Source organism: Wyeomyia smithii, chromosome 1 (genome assembly GCF_029784165.1).
Source record: "Wyeomyia smithii strain HCP4-BCI-WySm-NY-G18 chromosome 1, ASM2978416v1, whole genome shotgun sequence".
Taxonomy (NCBI): Eukaryota; Metazoa; Arthropoda; class Insecta; order Diptera; family Culicidae; genus Wyeomyia; species Wyeomyia smithii.
The window spans coordinates 137,444,480-137,464,390 of record NC_073694.1 but is presented as its reverse complement, the minus strand read 5'-3'; the positions used below and the strand labels follow the sequence as shown (position 1 = coordinate 137,464,390).

At 39.3% G+C, this 19,911-nt stretch overlaps 1 protein-coding gene across 1 annotated transcript in view; it reads left to right on the top strand.

Moving 5' to 3' along the window:
* Nucleotides 1-19,911, top strand: part of LOC129718886 (uncharacterized) — a 380,634-nt gene that overhangs the window by 232,442 nt on the left and 128,281 nt on the right. Inside the window, exon 5 of the mRNA XM_055670083.1 lies at nucleotides 18,826-19,412. Coding sequence (XP_055526058.1) covers nucleotides 18,826-19,412 — 587 coding nt within the window. The remainder of the gene's footprint in view (nucleotides 1-18,825; nucleotides 19,413-19,911) is intronic.

The following is a 19,911-nucleotide window of genomic DNA, read 5'->3' as shown; positions in this document are numbered from 1 at the left end:
TATCGCCAATTATAATTCCCTATAGAAGTTTCGTTGTGCGTCCTTCTGGCCAGTTTTATTTATAAGAGGGACTTGTTTCTTGTTAAGAGGAAGTCATACCGAGGTATAAAATTGTTTGGGGGGAGCCTGAGTATAGACCTACGTTTAAGTCCTTTTTGACATCGAATGACCTGATTCTACTAAGATTCGAACCCACCTGGTGGCTACGCAGCTCCCCTTAGACTTGAATGTTTTACTATCCTGCTTACTTTTTAGAGGATCTAGACAATTAAACCTGGAATAAGTAGTATTACGTGTTTATTTCCTGCATCAGTACGAAGTCCTAGTCCATGTTAGAAAATATGCATAATGATAAATTTCAAATGCATCGAAACGAAATGATTGACTTTTAGTTTCTAGACTGAGTCTCAATATCTTTTATTTTTAATATCTTTGATACAAATCAACTTTCAATATATTTTTAGTATCTTTGGAACTCCAATTGTTTCTGTATAGTTGTGAAATTTGTTGTTTTTTTGCATTTGAATCTACAAACTGTTGCTGCTGGGCACTTTCCCCCAGATCAGCGTAACGCAATACCAACCCTGAACGGCCCAACGGCATGAGTGTCACTGTACTTCAAACTACTTACGAACTAATATTAATTGAGCAAAGGTTAGGCAGATACCTACCGCCGTATTGGTGAAAATGTTGCATAATTCCTATATGTACACGCGCTCGGGAATATTACGTCACAAAGTTTGTTTTGAACAGTCAAGTGTGTTCAATTCTGTGAAGTTGACGGAGTGCATAGGATTTAAAATACCGTTTTACTCGATAAAATCATGTGAAATTTCATCATACAAGATACGGAAAGAAAAACTACCAGTTAACATGCATATTTTTCCGTGGCATGAACCAACCCGAAACGGGTTCAATTTTGTGGGTCTCAGTTGTCAGCTGATGCAAAGTTTGCGTGTTCCCAGCACTTCAAACCAGAGGGTCGAGTTTCGTCGGTCGTCGACCATTTTTTGTTGAAAATGATAATGCAATACTCATTTTGAATACTAACTGTCTTGCAATCAAAAGAATTTTCAGCCGTTCCAACTATTCTTACGCGACCTAAAAGAGATCCGTCTATCAGAAGTCTGCGAGCTAAACGTAAGGCACAGATGGAATGAACAGCTATTTAATTATTGATTAATTAATAGTTGGCCGAGAAATGCCAAGACAATTAAACGCAAGATCCCTCAAGGGATGGGCTTGCGAAACCATTGTTCTCGTTACATGCATAAACATCAGATCAAAACACATGAAAAAACATTGTAAGGAGAAAAATTAATAAGTATAAAATAGTTCAGATGAGATACCACGGTAATTTTCGAAATCGTTGTGCTATTACAGAAAAAAATAACAAGAAAACTAGGCACTTTTTAGAATAATTCTGGATTTATTTCATTTATTTTTATGATGACTTTTTGGGAAGCCTTATTCGGTTGAAGTCTATGTTAAATTTTGGCTGGAAATTTAAAATTAAATGTTTAAATTTTAAAATTAAAAATTAAATTTAATTTATTTAAATTTAAAATTAAATTAAAACTTTTTATGTTGTGTATAACCCGGGTTTTATCAGAACTTTTTTCGTTCCTCTTCACCAGATGTTTATAAATTGATTTCCAAATAACGGATAAAAACTCTCTTCTCAAAAGTTGTATTTATTGCTTAAAATTCTGTTTTATCAATATCTACCAGTGCGTTGTGATGAACCCTTCGACGTTGAGACGTAGAAGCTTCTAGCATCAGGTTTGTTTACTATGTTTTCGTTACCAAGACAATCAAACCCCTTCTTTCTCCTAACCTGTCAATCTATTATCGTTGCTGTCGAACACTAATAAAGAATCTTACTGCCGGTAACTGCAAGTCAGTCCCATCTGTAAAAATGTTAAAACGAGAAAACAGCTTCGAAAGATATTTCATTCACGCTCAGTTATCACTTATTTAAGTTGAATTATTTTGACAATATTCATGCTAAAATATAGTTTGCATACTAGCCTGCACTAATTACGTTTCAAAAACCATTGATATAATTGATTTTATGATAAAAACCTTGAGTGTGACTGACTTGCCGTTACATTCTACACCGAAGAGAAAAGTAACCGCAAGTCAGTCATGTTGAAACTATAGTGCGTGTTGACGTGTTGTTATTCGTTGCCGTGGAAAACTGTCAATTCTGCGCTGTTGGGAAGTGTATGTCCATTAGAACCTTTTAAGAAATGTCGACGTTAGAAAATCTCATGATGTACGGAACCGATGGATAAAGAAACTGAAGTCGGGACTGCAGTTGGTTCATCCGACAACAAATGTCAAGATGATCCAAATCCATTTGAGGTTCAAGTATTACCTTTGGAGATTTCTTGGAACGATTCCCTGGATTCTGATGGAAGTTTTTTTGATACTCAAGATTTTGCGGATAGATCCACGAAGAAGCAAACCAAGAAAAAAAATTGACTTGAATTCGTATTAGCAGAAAATTGCTCCACATAAATTCATCACCAATTCAAACTAATAAATAATCCCAATAATTGATAATTATTTCTAGATCACTTATTTTCATCTAAACGGTCGTATCGAACTCTTTATTACTCCCCATACATTTTACTGTTGTATTATGCATTTTTTTTGTAAATCGGGACTGACTTTCGGTTATTTTTATTCTGGGACTGACTTGCGGTTACTTTGCCTAATGTGACAATTCGACTTGGTATTGATTTCCACTTTTGTTGAACAAACCACTATTTTTTATCGGTACATCTGAAAATAAACTCAAAGATAGGCCAAAATACGGTGCTAACTCAAAACTGACAAAATTACAGATGGGACTGACTTGCGGTTACCGGCAGCTTAGTAGAACGAAAGCAAAGTAGAGGTTCGAGAACATCCAGTTGAGAAGTTAGATTGAACCACTCGTGGTGTGAACATCTTAATAATACTTATAACTAAAAATTTAAACGTTTTGAACGTCAGTTTAAATTTAGAACCTATATTTACAGTCAGTGTTGTAGCAAGTTCGTATGATCGATTGAGTGATCGGTTGATTTATCGTATTATCGTGATCGTCTGTGTCAATATGTATAGGGTATTGTGACGATCCCACAACCCACAAAGTCAACAACCTTCACTGAAGGCGCTCCTTTCCGACTCACTAAAACCCCTATTTTTCCCCCTAGAGCAAACAGTAGGTATTACTTCAGGGAGCGGCTTTTGTGCCTAATGTATTTTCTTAACGCTCTTACGCTTCATAAGTAACTTCCTGGAGAGAGGTAGTAAGCGTTAGCCGACACGTCACTGGTTGATCCACCATCTGCCTTGTAACTCTAGAACAATCTGTGAGGCAGCCACACAAACCACTCTCCTGGCTTTTGATCTCCACAAATCCTCCGAACTAAATTGGCTGAAGTAATGTCCGACCCGCTCGTTACCATCTTGTCGCTCCTCACACGCACGAGAGGAGGACATACGGAGAAGATATGCTCAGTGGTCTCTTCTACATCCACGCACTTGTGTGACAGATCGTTTGCGCCTGCATCTTTTTGAGAAATGGCTGTTGTCTAGTCATCGCTGCATGATTTCGGATGCTTGGAAAGCTGGCCGACTATCCCTCATCTATGACTGAGATACTGGAACGTAGGACTTGAGATGACGCAACATTCGGAGGCCAAGGAAGCCAAGGCTCGTGGCATGGAAAAAGTCCCCCGTGAATCCGCTCAAGCATAGTTTAGGTCATTACGATCCTTTAGGCATTACTCCACAGATTTTCTTTGGTACTAGCGCGTAGCCTCTCAAAACAAGCTCGTCTGCTGGCTTATGTTGCATTATTATGCCCCGATCTTGCGAATGAAGGCCCCGCTATTGTCTTGATCGAGCCACCTTGCTCGATGCGTGTCGGGCTGTCGTCCGATATTTTTCTAATATGCCTAGACCACCTACTTACTTTACTTTTATGGCGATAGATCGTTGAGATCCTACGACGAATCTAGATTACGTCTCCACAAAACTCAGTCTTTGGCTGTCCCTCTTCAGTTCCCCCTTACACCCGCTGCTCTGACATTCTCGTCGACAGCACACATCCAGCGCGTGCGAAGTACCTCGAAGTCGTCGTTCTCTATCCGGTTTTCTGATAAATATTATCTTTGCCGGTCGCTCATCCGCCATCCGTTCTACGTGGTCAGCCCACTGTAACCTGCCGTGTTTTATCAGCTCGACAATATCAGCGTGTTTGTATACTTCGTACAGCTCGTGATTCATATGCCTGCGCCGCACCCGATTTTCTAGTTTGCCACCGAGTATTGATCACAGGATTCTACGTCCGAAGACCCCAAGCGCTCGTCGATCGATCTCCTTCCACGTCCACGATTGATGTCCGTAGAGCGCCACCGGGAGGATCAGAGTCCTATAGAGCGCAAAATTTGTACGGATCAACCTAAGCTGGCTACGCGAATCGTAATAAGCCCTATTCGCTGCCACAATCCATCTCTTCACCTCGCGGTTCACCTCGTTGTCACGTTTCACGAGAGTGCCAAGATGAACAAATTCGTCGACCACTTCGAAAGTATCCCCATCCATTTCCACCGCAGCACCAACATCCGCGGAACTACCACGCTCTCTGCCAGCCACCATGTACTTCGTTCTGGCAGCGTTAATGATGAGTCCAATTCTCGCAGCTTCCCTTTTGAGAGCCGTACAGGCCTTCTGAACTGCTCTACGGCTAACACCAGTTATATCAATGTCGTCCGCGAAGCCTAGAAGAATGTGGGACTTCGTGATGATGATACCGCTCCTCTGCACACCTGACCTTCGTATTGCATCTTCCAAAGCTATGTCGAACAGCAAGTTCGAGAGCCCGTCATATTGCTTCAGACAATCTAACGTCACAAACGTAACCGAAAATTCGCCCACTGCCCTAACGCATTATGTGAAACCATCAAGCGCCGCACGTAACAGTTTATTTAGTTTTGTTGGAAAACCATGTTCTAGCCTAATTTGCCACAGCTCTTTGCGTTTTACTGTATCGTACGTCGCCTTAAAATCAATAAACAGATGATGTATCTGCAAGTTGTGTTCTCGAAACTTGTCGAGGATCTGTCTCAAGGTATACATATGGTCCGTTGTAGATCGTGCCACTCGAAAACCGCAATGGTAATCTCCAATAAACGCTTCTTGCAACGCTGGAATAGGATACGGGAGAGAATTTTATAAGCGGAATTGAGGAGGGTTATGCCTCGATAATTACTACAGTCGAGTCTATGTCCCATTTTGTAGATAGGGCATATGAGTCGTAGGTAGTTGTTACCATACCTTTAGGATAATCTGGTGAATTGCACTGCACAGCCACTCCCATCGGCTTTGTTGTTTTTTAGCACTTGGCAAGCATTTTTCACCTCGTCCAATGTTAGCGGGTCCGCAGCTTGTTTATCCTCCCCAATTTCTATACTGTTCATCTTGACTACTCTCCTACCTTCCTCACCGTTCAATCTTTTCACTTTAAAATGACGCTTCCAACGCCACCTACGATTTATCGGTAATCAGGGTTCCCTCCTTGTCATTACACAGGGCAGGTACTGGCACGGGCCGGTTCCTGATTCCGTTAATCATTCTAAAGCAGCTCCTCGTGCCGTGCATGGTGAAGCGATTCTCTGCCTCCGCGAGAACGCGATCGTAGTGCTCACGTTTCTTACGGCGGTGAAGCTATTTTCGGCAGCTTTTGCCTCCCGGTATTTCTCCCGCATCTAACGCGTCACACGAATAGCTGCTACCTCTAGACACTCAGCATCGAACCAACCACTACGCGTGGTTTCCGTTATCATGCCTATCACTTCTCGCGCTGTTTTGCTGACCGCATCATGCATGTGCTTCCACTGTTCGTTCAGGTCCACTCCAACTGATTCTCTCAACTTTCCGAGTATACTCTGCAGCAACTCCTTCCGCTGAAAACCTCTGGATGTCCAGACTTATCTTCCTCGCCGATCTCGATTTTAATACGTTAGACAGCCGAGCGCGAATCTTGCCTACCACGAGATAGTGATCCGAGTTTGACCCTCGAAAGGAATGCATATCTACGACGTCTGAGAGTGCCGGCCATCGATCAGCATATGGTCGCTCTGGGAGCATGGGGGATGTCTCCATGTGTGCTTCCGAACGTTCAGATGTGCAAAATGGGTACTACAGATGGCCATTCCCCTGGCCGCGGCGAAGTTCACTAACCTCAAGCCGCTGTCGTTGGTGGTAGAGTGAAGGCTTTACCTACCAATAACGGGACGGAAGAACTCCTTTCGTCTATTCTCCCTTGGTTGCTCGTATCCCAGTCGGTACCACGTGGAGGTAGGAATAGGAGTTGCTGGGCATTATGTTATGGACCACTCTAGGGTCTATTTTATGCCAACTGGTACGGTTTAGGGATGGGAAATATCGACTAAAATCGCTATCGATAATTATCGTTAATTTCATAATACTATCGATAGCTATCGATAATTATCGACAGTTTGACAGCCAGAAGCAGATGCAGAAAAACAACAAAATGTATGAATGCCAATGCGAGGAAAATATCAATAAAAGCTTAGCGATTCTATCGACAGCTGGCAACTATCGATACTATCGACAATTATCGATAGGATTCCCAACCCTAGTTCGGTTGTACTGCCCAGTGCCCAGTACTGGTACAGTACGTACAGTACGGCTGGTACGCACTGCCCAGCCGTTTACCAATCTAGACTACCATAGTCTTCCTATTTTCGCTATTATAACGATAAGTGGTTGTCCCAGTAACTGATGCCAGTCATGCTTCATCTGCTTCCACCACGATTCATCTGTACGCAGTACCTTTCGTTTAAAACCCCGTTGATCCTCAATGAACATGACCCAATGTTATGGCATCAGAGGATTACCGGTCTGATCAGTGTTTTGGAGATTTAATTTTTTCGAATGGTGCGTCCTCTGGACTTAAAAGTAGATTTCATTTTCAGCCATAGGCTTAGGCAAATTTCTCTGCTGGAATCGTAATGTGTCATCTACGTCAACGAAATTTTATTGTTAAGCAATATCCAGCGCTATTATAGAATCGAAATCCGAGCAATCAGTTAACATATTCAAAAATAGTAAAAAAAACCTGAATTAATCCACCTAGTGGTGCAGAAACCTTTGTTATACTAACTATTACTTTATACATATTAGGCCAGTCAATTACAAATCGTATACCAACGTAAGTCCAATTTCAATAATAAATGAAATGAATTTAAAAGATAGTTTTCAGAACGTTGACCAAAGACGATCATTGAATTAAAGCTTGACGTGGTTTTTGCGAATAATATGAATGTTATCACTGGAGTACAGGAGTCTTATTTTTTCGATCACAAACCAATTTTTAAATGCTGCTAAATTTTTTTTTGAGATGGTCGAACGTGGGGAAACAGTAATAGATGCTGATTTCACACTAGAACAGCAAGCATGTATGTTAATTTAATGCGGTTCTACTTTTTCGCTTTATTTTCAGAAATCGCAGGACCTAGAATTATGAATCAGCATCAAGATTTTTTCACGAATTGAAGCAAACTTCTACAAACCTGCTCTCGAAATATAGTTCAGAATTATACAGGAAAAAATATAGCTATTGATGAAAGTTGTCAATTTAATTCTATCTCAAATGCATTATCTGGAAATGAAGGCTCTCCACGATCTTTGAGAATTTTGGATTTTCAGAGTGTAGGCGAGAACATTATTCTTTTCGAAAGCCTGGGCTGTATGAAAAAATCCGGAATAAAGACTTTTTAGATCTTGCTGCGATAACGAGAAGTGTAATAACATGGATACTCTGTTTGCACTTAGCTTTAAATTAGAAAGCAATATTTATATCTTACATAAGCATATTGTATCATTCATAGAGATAAGTGACTTTTCACCTGCGCACACTAGTAGTTTACCACTAATCAAAAATCAACTCGGTAGCATTCTGGGGGGGCACAGTAGCTTTCGTTTGCGTATGATATCATCAAAATCGGATATTGCGTTCTATAAGAAAGGTGCGTTAGTATTTTGTGGCACATACATACAGACAACATACATACACACACACACACACACACACACACATACACACACACATACACACGAACAGACATTGCTCAGTTCGTCGAGCTGAGTCAGATGGTATATACGATTCGGCCCTCCGGATCATGGATCTATTTTGCGTTTTTCGACCGATTTCATAACCTTTGTTTAGTATAACAAAGGTAAAAACATCTCATTTATTAAACATTCGACGAGAATATCAAAAGTCAATTTTATAATCGATTCCTTCTATTTGCAACTACACTATCAACACACATGTCACATGGTGAAAATTATGCCTGCTAGTTCCGATAAACGAAACACAAGATGTCTACAACTTTATGACACATCATCCGGTATTTTCCTCTTCGCTGTTCTAAGCATAACCAGACTATGTACAGACAGCAGCTGGGTATGGCGGCAGTAAAACTGGTGTGTAATATTTTTATTCTCCGAAACTTTAAAAATCAGTTGCTGGTGTAAAAATAAGCCCGACATTCCGTCGCCAGTTTTGTGGATAAAAGTAAACGAAAAGTGGAAACGGGTGCTAGTACCACTGACGAGGAGATGGCGTAATACGATAATGGGAGGACACATTAGACACAGTCTGTCTTCGGTTATCATAACAGGAAATGGAAGTGAATTACGGTGCGCTTTCGGAAGCTCCCTGTGCAGCATATATAGAATGCACTTATTCTATGAAACATGGTTACCGCTGTTTTATGACGCAGCAGGTCCCAATGGATACCTAGGAAAAAGAGAAAATGCATTCGTTTGTTTTTATAGTGCTGTTGAAAGCTTTTCGAGTTTACGAAAGGGTGGTTTTCGCGCTGTTACTGTTGTTAAATATCAATATATACAACTGCTGAGCGATAGACCATGCACTTCACTGACGCATATTGAACTCAGCCTGTGTTGATGTGACGAGCATAGAGATATATTTCGAGAGATATGTGACATGTCAACTTTCTTGTTCATGATAAAAATCAGTATCAGAATTATTTTGGAACTAACTTACGCATGTATCAATCTATCGTACCCTATCGCTTAAACCATTATAGAACTGATTCGCCGGAAAAAAATTCATTTCTGATGCTCAGGGTTTTTTCCTCCCTACCACCAAGTTCATTTTTTCGAAGCTTTGCTGAAAACACTGTATCGTTCTTTTTAACGGAATGTCGAAATGAAATAGCTAGTTAGCTAGTAGCTAGTTTTCGCAGTTATACACCAACTGCAATGAATTCCGATGTACTTCAAAGTTGCATTGCATAAAATTTCATCTACAAGCATAAAAAGTCTTTCATTGTAAAAAAAAACACAAATTTCATTCCGAATAAACAAAACACAACAAAAATTGCAAATTGCATTTCCCTGTTGTTGCGGCTTGTTGAGTGTCTTCTTGCTTCTCTGTGCACCTTCCGGTTCCATTTATACAACCACAGATAGTACCGAAACGGTATCACGTCCAAAGGTGATAGCTGTGCATGCCACAGTCAATCACAAAATAACCTAATTAAAAGGTAAATAACCAAATTTAAAGGTCGAACTAGGATTAAAACAGTGGACGAGTTTTAGAACAATCTTTAAGTTAGATTATGTACACTAAATGCTTTCACAGATGGTAGGATACATGAGGCAAGAATAGATCGATAGATTTTTCGTTTGAAACTCAGTTTGCATCAATTATGCCTGTGATTAACGAGAAATGGGAGTTTTAGGCCAGTCGTTGCATGCTCGAGTCTCGTTTCGGGACATACTGATAGTATCAGGAATTGTATGTAGACTGAAGCTTGCTTCATTGAGAATCCAGCGACCCTTGTGGTGGAATTTGAACTGTATTGATAGCTATTTGTTCCGAACTATTCACTTCTCAGTGCTGAAAGTTTTATCCCGGTACGTGAAGTCTTGAAAAAAAATAATGCTAAATGGAAGACAAAAAAAGAAAAATACACACTCAAGTCGAGAACCAGTAGCTCGTGATCCGTGTTGGAAATCGCAAAAACACTGAAATTATCCCAATCAACTGTGTATGATGTGCTCAAACGTTTCCGAGACCGGATGACCCTGATCCGGGTGATCAGAGTAAGTGTCATAGTGGAACATACGATCGGCAGCTGAATCAAGGATAAATCGTCCAACTTAAACCTTTGTAGGGGTATCTCGAGTTGTGGGAGGTTACTTTCAAATCTGTAATTTCCATTGAAATTCAGGATGGTAGAAAAGTTTTAAAAATAAACACGAGAGCTGTGTAGTCGGTAAAGGTGAAACAGGCTTGCAAATACCATTTTGTCACAATTCGGGAAGTTCCGCGCATTATATGATTTCGAGCATTGTTCCTAAAGAGGCACTTTCACTGTTATATAGCGACCCTGTTTCAGTCGATCGTTGACGCTTATCAGTGAGTAGATCGGGACGATGTTACAAGTCGACTGGTAGACGAACTAAATGAATTAATCTTCGGCGTGCTTTGGAGTAATGCCATTAAATCGTTCCGTAATATCAAAGGTGACTAGTACAGGATAGCTGACTCTTACAGTATGCAGCGGACACTAATATCGCTGCGCGTGAACGAAAGTCGAACTAATCGTATGCTGGTAATTTGATGTTGAGGTGATGAAATGTGAAGCATTTTTTTTTTCAATATATATATGCTATCTAGTTTTCAATAACCTTACACGGTGCGGCTATCTAATTTTCTAAATCCTCGCCATCTAGTTTTCATTTTCATCAGGCGGTTTATGGACGACAAATCGATTTTGCTAATGACCACAGTTTTATGCACATTTAAGTCATCAGATGGCAGCACTAACCGTTGTGAACGTGCCGCGGGCAAAATATATGATAAAACTAGAAGTCAGGTATCTTGTTCTAGTCATCTTTGGTAATACGCATGGTTAGCAGTTATTACAATCATTCTTCTTCCCAGGGACTTTCGATCTTTTGCCCAGGTTTTCAATGATTCTACTCCATCCGAACAACCACCTAAAGCGATCTGTCATCCACCAGTGATGATGACTTTAATTTTAAAAAACAATTCATCGTCATAAAATACCGACTGTCAACTAAATTTCAACCATATAGACCGCGATAGACTAAATAGCTCGAAATTGTCGCTTACCCATCTTTTGCCACCGTATCTCCTGAATAACTTCAACTTTTGCGTTTAACTTTCGCAGTACCTTGGTCAAACTGCCCGGTTCAAGCAGGGCCATGACTGACACTCCAACTACCGAGTTTTCAAGTTTTTTTTGCTTGCCTAGGTTCCTACTGATTTTTCGTTAGCTTTACAACCGATCAGACGTAGTTGTATGTCCCTCGAACTTCAAAATATAATAGGGGCCATCCACATACCACGTGGGTAGATTTTAAACAATTTGCTAATCAGCTAATTGTAATTTGGATTATATTGGCCGGAGGCTGCGATGCGTAGAAAGGAAGACGGAAAAAAGCATGCACACAAGCACGAATTATAATAATCTCTATCCAAAAAACAATGATATATTCGAAAATCAATCAATATGGAAAAAAACTTTGCATAATTCTGTTTTTACGACACTGTCAGAAGAAAAACATTGTCATTCCAATATAAAACTTAATACATCACACGTAATTTGGAGAATATATCTCAGTTAAAATTTCGAAGTCATTCTATAGCAAGCAAATCGGGTTGTTGAAAACCTCTGGTCCTCTGATGAAGCGCATATTAAGTCTTGATGCTGGGCCAACTAGCCATGACACATCTTTATATATGTTGTTAGTAGGTCAAGAAATCCGCGTGATCCGGCATTGAAGGTTTTTAGTTCCATAAAAAGCCTCTCTATGAGGAGGCTTGCGGTGTTTACGATGGAGACTCAATAGGTCAACTGAAATTATAAAATCCATATTCTATCATTAGTATCGAGTTGTACCAGGTATCTGAACGATCATTTTTATAAGTTTTTTTGTTCCAGCACCAAAATAACTTCGATGTAACTTTTGTTACTTGGGTTGTTAATAGTAGAAGTGCGAAATGCAGCAAACACCCAGGCGATATCGCAAAAGATTAATGTTTATGGTCACAGTGATGAGTCCATGCAAGAAAAAAAATCCACTTTTCCGGAAAACAGTCTATTTTAATCGGAATGATGCACAGTAACTGAAAATCGAACAGACACCATTTTGAATTCCAAGATGATGACTTCCTGTTTTTGGAAAACAGCTGACAATGACCGAATACCATCCAATTTGGGTATTTCCAGAATTGAGGTGATGTATGAGAGCCAAAAGGCGAAGATGTTTACGATAGAACCAATCATTTCAAATGTTGTATCTTTGAGCTTGTCCAATATCCGATTCATCAGACTTTGCTGACTATGAACAAATCGCATGGTCAATCTTTGGATGTATGTGGAATCATTGTAGAATGTTTAAAATAATGTGAATAAAGAATCAATAGGCAGGACGAAGTTTACCGGGTCAGTATAACATAATTATATTTATATCTATTTACTATGCTGAAATTGCGTGTGTGTCGGCGGATGAAACCGAGCAAAGCGAAAGCCTTACTCGTAGTCGCTGCGATGTGCTCGTTAAAACTGAGCTTGCTGTTCATGATCACTCCTAAGCCGTTCATTGAAGAAACACGTTCCAGACTCAAAACATTCGCTTTATACTCGTAGCGCCACTGCGTCCACATTCTAGCAAAGCTGATTACCTTGCACTTCGTCCCGTTTATTGCCATCCCGTTCAGAATACACCAGCTTGTTACGATGTCGATGTCCTGCTGCAGAGCGGTACAATCGATCAAAAAATGATTACTCGGTATATCTTCAAATCATCGGCATACATCAGATGATAAGAGCCAAGGCGGTTGGTCAAGTCGTTCACAAATAAAATGAAAATTAAAGGACCAAGGTGGCTACCTTGCGGCACACCAGATGGTGTCGGAAACCGGCCTGACTTTACGGATTTATATTTCACGAAAGCGGATCTGTCCCATGGAGGAGCGCAACCACAAGATAAGCCAGTTAGGGAAGCCCAGCTTCTCAAGCTTTTTCAGCGTCAGCTCGTGGAGTACCTTATCGAAGGCTTTGGCAAAGTCTACGTAGACACTGTCCACTTGACAGCGTTTGTCCAAACTAGAGTTAAGAAAACTTGCGTATGCCATGAGGTTCGTAGCAGTAGAACGATTTTTGACAAAGCCGTGTTGGTATTGGGATATTATGGGCTTAGCGGCTGCGTAGAATTTATCGTGAATAGGAAGCTCGAGCGTTTTGGCGAGGCTGTTCACGATGGAGACTTATTAGGGTAACTGAAAATATAAAACACATATTATTTCATTAGTATCGAGTTGTACCGGGTGTCTGAACGACCATTTTTATAAGTATTTTGTTTTTATTGCAAACTGGAACGGTTTTTTTTTTCAAAAAATCTCGCTTTTGAAGTGCTAAAAATTGATGTTTTTCGGCAAGTCAATACTTGATGTATCAAAAAATGATCATTCAACGACCAGCGACTTCAAAAGATGGTGAAGTTGATGGAGTAGTTTTTCGACAATCGCAAACACGGTAAAGTAATGAAATTAGTCCCGTATATAGTTTCAAGTTAAGCTTATACGACCGTGGCGAGGCGCGCTTCAAATCGTTTCAATTTTTTTTCCTATTGCTCATATATTTGAGAAAAAGTTATATAATCTCATCTTAACCCATAACCCATAAGTTTAACAACTATACTTTAAATTTCCAACGATATTCTAAGCAGTTAGAGAATAGATTGATCTTCAACATGCAATATAGTTTGTGTCAATTATGCATTAGGGTGTCCCAAAATTGCACAAGTCTGGGGCTCACCCTCCAGATGATAGAAAATGGTGTTACGAACAAACTTTTGTTCGGCGGCAGCTCTAGAAAATGATGTTTCCAACTGGCCCCGATGACTTTTTTGAAAAAATCGGTTTTTCTTATGTTAAATCCAAAAAACATGTCCAGTTATGCAATTTTCCATGAAACCCAATCCTTTTATATTTTTTACAGGTTCTTTAGGGTCCAAACTGTAAGGGAAAAATTCGTTTCGGATTGTTTAACGTCAATTTGTTTTCCTAAAAAAATTGCTATCCTTTGGAAAAGAGATTTTTCAAGTATACTTTGACATTCAATCAATAAAAGTGGGTATTAAACCTAATGCTCTCACCAACTGAATACCATTATAAGTTGGGAAATTTTATGGGGAAGAACATTGCCAAAGACTACATGGCTCTAAAAAAACTTGATTTTAAGTTATTCGTGATTTACTGTAAAATAAAAAGTTGAATTTTAATGTTTGCCTACAATAATCAAGGTCGAGTAAAAAATATGAATAAATATTATCAAGTTTACTAGAGGAGAGGAAATGTATGTTATTCAACGAGGATGCGAAAAATGAACAAGGACAAAAAGTGCGACCTTAAATTTAAAAAAAAAACTTATTCAGATGGGACTCGAACCCGCAATCTCCGGTGACTTCGGTACGGTGCCGGGTCTGCAGACTGCACTTGTGGTATTTCCGGAGGTCAATGTTAGCCTGGTATTTTTCGATAAAAATGTTAATGATGACTCGAAGAGGAGGGTGGTACAAAACTTGAAAATGGTGAGCAGTGAAAACGAAAATTCATGAGTGAAAAAATTTTCGTCTGTAAAAAACTTAGTGGACTCACAAAGAAGTCACTAAAGTTTTTTCGATAGACTGCGGCTTGATATCAAGTTTTTTTATTCCGGAAGATTCTAAGGCCTGAATAGAAAGAAATTATTATCTTGATGCCAAATCGAAATGTTGAGGCTTAACAGTTACCCTGCAGAACGAGCCCTTTGAGTAACAGGAGATTTAGTTTTAATTTTAATTTAAGCAGGAGATTTAGTATGATACGGCAAATGATCATTTAAGTATTGGAAAACATCAAAATGTAACTTATTATTCCACAATAAATCACGAATAACTCAAAATCAAGCTATTTTAGAGCCATATAGTCTTTGGCAATGTACATCCCCATCAAATTTCCCAACTTTAAATGGTATTCAGTTGGTGAGAGCATTAGGTTTAATACCCACTTTTATTGATTAAATGTCAAAGTATACTTAAAAAATCTCTTTTTCAAACGATAGATTTTTTTTAGGGTAATAAATTGACGATAATCAATCCAAAACAAATTTTTCCCTTCAGTTTGGACCCTAAGGAGCCTGTAAAAAATATAAAAGGATTAGGTTTCATGGAAAATTGAATAACTGGACATGTTTTTTGGATTTACCATAAGAAAAACCGATTTTTTCAAAAAAGTCATCGGGGCCAGTTGAAAACATCATTTTCTAGAGCTGCCGCCGAACAAAAGTTTGTTCGTAACACCATTTTCTATCATCTGGAGGGTGAGCCCCAGACTTGTGCAATTTTGGGACACCCTATTATGCATGCAGCTGCTGAGTAATGAGAGTTTGAATGTCATTTTTCGATGTAAAAACTGATTTCTCTCCGCGGGGATAGGGTTAATATGCATAGATGGGAATTATCATGAGATGAATTTACAGAACTGTTACTAAACCAGATGCAAAAGCGTGCATAATAAAAAAGCGTTACCTTTTATTACCTTTTTCTGGAAAAAAGTTATTACAGATTTGTCGTATTTTAACTCCAATTAGGAGCATAGACAGAGTATCTCATGATTAAACGGCTTCATCATCACGTGACGTATGTCATCTAAAGGTAATGCTATCGGGCCCTGATCTACGCTCCTAGGATGCATGATTGGTCGATAGTAAAAAAAAATTCAACCTTAGTTTGGACTTGGTTGTATCAGTAAAGTAAGCATTAATTATACGAGTTTGATCAAACATTCACTAACAACATACAAACTCACAGTTGTTTGTTTGCTTATATCACACTAACACATAGGACCATGTTTTATGCATTAGACAGTATCTGAGTGCTAAAACGCCAGACGGGGTATATCAAACGATTTTCTGCTTGAAATATTTGAAAAAGCTACTTCAAAAGATGTAAAAGGGGATGTAATGGGAGACATTGATTTTGAAGTAATGCTATGGAGTGCTCCGGTGTTCATTCACTGGATCAAACGAATGAAGTAAATAAGTAAACAGAACTGAAGTTATATTTGATTGCTGTCGAAAAACATAGAAAATGAAGCGTCGCTTTCGAGCTTAAATAAAAATCATGGAAGACTCCTTTGTACAATCATGCTATACACTCAGTTTGTCATTCCGTTTCGCTGGGATGGCGAAACTGAAACGGAGATAAAAAACCTCACCCAAATTGAGGCACGCTGCCTGATAAACGATGGTTCCTAGCAAGGCAGGGAAACTAAGAATATAATGATGGAAATATAAATGCCAATTTTGTGCTCAAGCTCAGCAGTGAATTTCTGTCGGAGTAGCAACAACACATAAAGCGAACCCTTTCTGTCTGTGTGCCGTTTTCCACTTGCAGTATTTCACCGCGAAAGATAAAAGGAAGATTGATTCCCTTTTCTGTGGGTGAATGAAAATGTGGGTTTGTGTACGGATAGAACTGGCTTTATGCAAAACCAGAACAGCGCAAATTCGCCTCGTGCTTGTTCATGAATAATCATCTCCGTTTCGGGAATCGAATGAATCCTTTATTAAGTGCCGCTTCGAATGGAGTTTAGTTCCTGTTTACGCATCTCTGAGGTATGGTATATGACAACGAGTAATGTTCCACCGTTTAATTTATGTTATCATTATATGACAAACACTTTCACTTCACTTGCACAACAGTACATGTGGATTTCAAGCAATATCAAAACTTCATGAGCGTCTTTTCATCTTTTCATTATCCTTTTCAATAAAATATAAACCTACGTAAACAACTTATTTGTCGTTGTTTAGTAAATAATGACCATACCCAACGGACTGAATGTAAGCAATTTCTATACCAATAAAAGCCAAATGTACCTATACTGTCGTCCCAAGCATAACTGTCCCAGCGTACATAAGGTTTGTGTAGAACATGGGACAACTATGCTTGAAACGGCAGTATATGCCTATACTGAAAACTAACTTGTGGCGGAAATGTCAATAAGCCGCATTCTCCTACACTCGACAAGATAAGCCGCTTAGCGTACGATCGCTTTTATTTGGACGGATAGACAAGGGCTTCAAAATCGGGACAATTATCATTATTACTCTTGGTGGTTACGCCAACAAGGCTTCTGTTTTTTTGTTGTAGAAAAAATGGCGGATGGTGTGACATAACAAACAAGCAAATGCACTATGAAGCCTTTGAACAGATTTTTTTAATTGGTTGCTTTCAAGGTTCTACGTTAGTCATAATATTACTAGCGAGTAACGTTACGTCACGTGCGTGCATATGCTAGACTACGAGTTTCCGTTATTTGAACGGTGGTCGACTGCCAATGTAGAACAGTGTCTAGAATTTGTTTTCCAGAGGTTTTTATTCGGCAGTAAGCTTGCCTGATTTGTACAAATAAAAATTTAACTCCAAATAAAGTTCACATTTAAGATAAAGGGGGTTCTGGCAAACTGCAGGAGCTTTAAATATTTATTTTGTTACTCAGGCGGTATGTGTATAATAATATAAAATAATTGAATATACACATGTCTATATAGAATGCAACGTATGGCCGATGATACCGGCCAAACAGACATTAAACTAAATGGATGGGCGATCAATTAACGTTGTCACACTTTCGGTACTTCATTCGTCTCGCTTTTTTTCGCGGTGCACGTATTCCATTACGTTTCATTAAAATTATTCATACACCAACGGTGATCGACGCTGCGGCTCATTCATTGCACGCTGGTTCCCCTTTTGCGTAACATTCATATCCTCTCTAAAGGACGAACGTTCGTTTAATTTCCCTGTGCATAACGGAATCGAATTTTACGCTGGAAATAGTTGAAAGGTGCTGTTATCTTTGCATAATTGGATATATGTGACATTTTGACATTTGTGAGATTGCTTTCTTGATTGCTTTGATTACATTCAGGTCAATCGCAGATTTTAATAAACCGCTCTGATTATTATTGATTGAACTAATATATTTGTGAACTGAATTTCGTATTATACATTTTTTTTAAACATTGATTTTTCTATAGTTTCGTTATATACACAGCAGGCCAACTCCTACGATTATCCTGCATTGAGGCCATCAGAGGAAATAAATGATTTACATTTTCCTCCCCGGGAGGATAGCGAAATGTCATTCGTCTGTACGAATATGAAGCAAATCAATCATGGCAGTAACGGAAGTCGGATTAGTATCCATTTGATGTACACTGGTTCAGTCCAGATGAAAAGGGCGTTGTCTGTTGCTTGCGGGATACCAGGAATATCAATAAGAAGTAATGATATGATTTCTATATTTGAATTCATACCGTATTGAAAAATACCAGCGGGCTAGCAACCCTCCCCCGTACTGCAGTATTTGATAGTAGCTTTTGTCTGAAAGAAGAACATCTGACCTTTACTTTGAAGTTTATTCTTTGTACTGTCGTGAAATAGATATTCATGAGAGGATGTGGAATCATACAGAATTCTACCATCGACCTTCGCATCATCAGAAACTAACGACGCCGTATTACTGTCAATGTTAGATGCCAGTGTTTTATTTGATCAGTCCCATGGATGATGCTGATGCTCGAGCTAGTTCACCGACAGCAAAATATTACAAACTTTAACTGCTTTTTCGCGTTGTTAAAATTTTGTTCTCGTGTAAATTGATAATTTTTTTTTCTGTCTTTTCAGGTGATGATAAATCCCACGTGCACGGAGTGCTGACCCGGGACAATTTGTTCGACGGCACGATCGTCACGAACCTAGAGCAATACTATATCGAGCCTGCCGCCCGGTACGGGCCGGAACTGGAGCGGCAAGGCGTCCATACTGTGATCTATAAACTCAGTGACGTCAGGATCCGACAGGATCACCACCACGGTCACCATCCGCCGCAGGCCAGCAGCGGTGACCATGGAAGCAGTAGTAGTAATAAAAGTAGCGGTAATAGTCGTAATTTTAGCGGTAGTAGCGAAGGTGGCAGCAAACAACCAGGTGATATTAGTGTCGCAGAGGAAGGCCAGAGTGAAGCAAATGGTTGGAGGCAGACTGAAGAAGGAAATCATTCTTCTGCTCAGAATCAATTGAATCAAAAGTCTGATGATACTAGTAATAATAGTGATAGGCTAAGTAGGCAAAGTGTGAGACAACCGAAAGGCGGCTGGCCAAAAAAACGAGGTCGGAAAAACAGAGAAGGCGAATCCAGCGGTCTGGTCCGATTGAAAAGAAGTAATCGTAAGAGCGACTTTAAGCGTAGAAAACGATGGCTTCCTGAGGAGGTAAGTGATGAACGCCAATTGGTTAGATGAAAAAAAGTTTTCATTACCCTAATCAGATTTTCAAGCTCAATTGAAAGCGACTCGAAACAGTTTTCCGACAATACTTCCATAATGTCTTTCTAGTTTCTGTGTAATCGTGTGATTAGGTTGATTATCTAGTTTTAAAAATTTTCACTTCACATCATCATGTTGCAACCGACAGTCTGCTGTGTTCAATGCGTGTTCTAGTTATTTTGGTTTGGCAACCGTCTTGTGCAGACAATCAAAGCGAAGCGGAATGTTAACTTTTTTTTGTTCGAACCATCGCCGTTATCGACAGTACTCTGCGGAAAACTGATTATTCTTTTTTTTTTTAATTAAGTCCAATAATAAAGTACCTTTCTGTGATGGCGTATAAAAGCCCTCTGATTCATTTCAAATCTTTTTTAATGTTACTAGCATTCAAATGCATTTATTACATTTTGAACAAATGCGAAGCTCAGTGTGATTTTTATGGAGC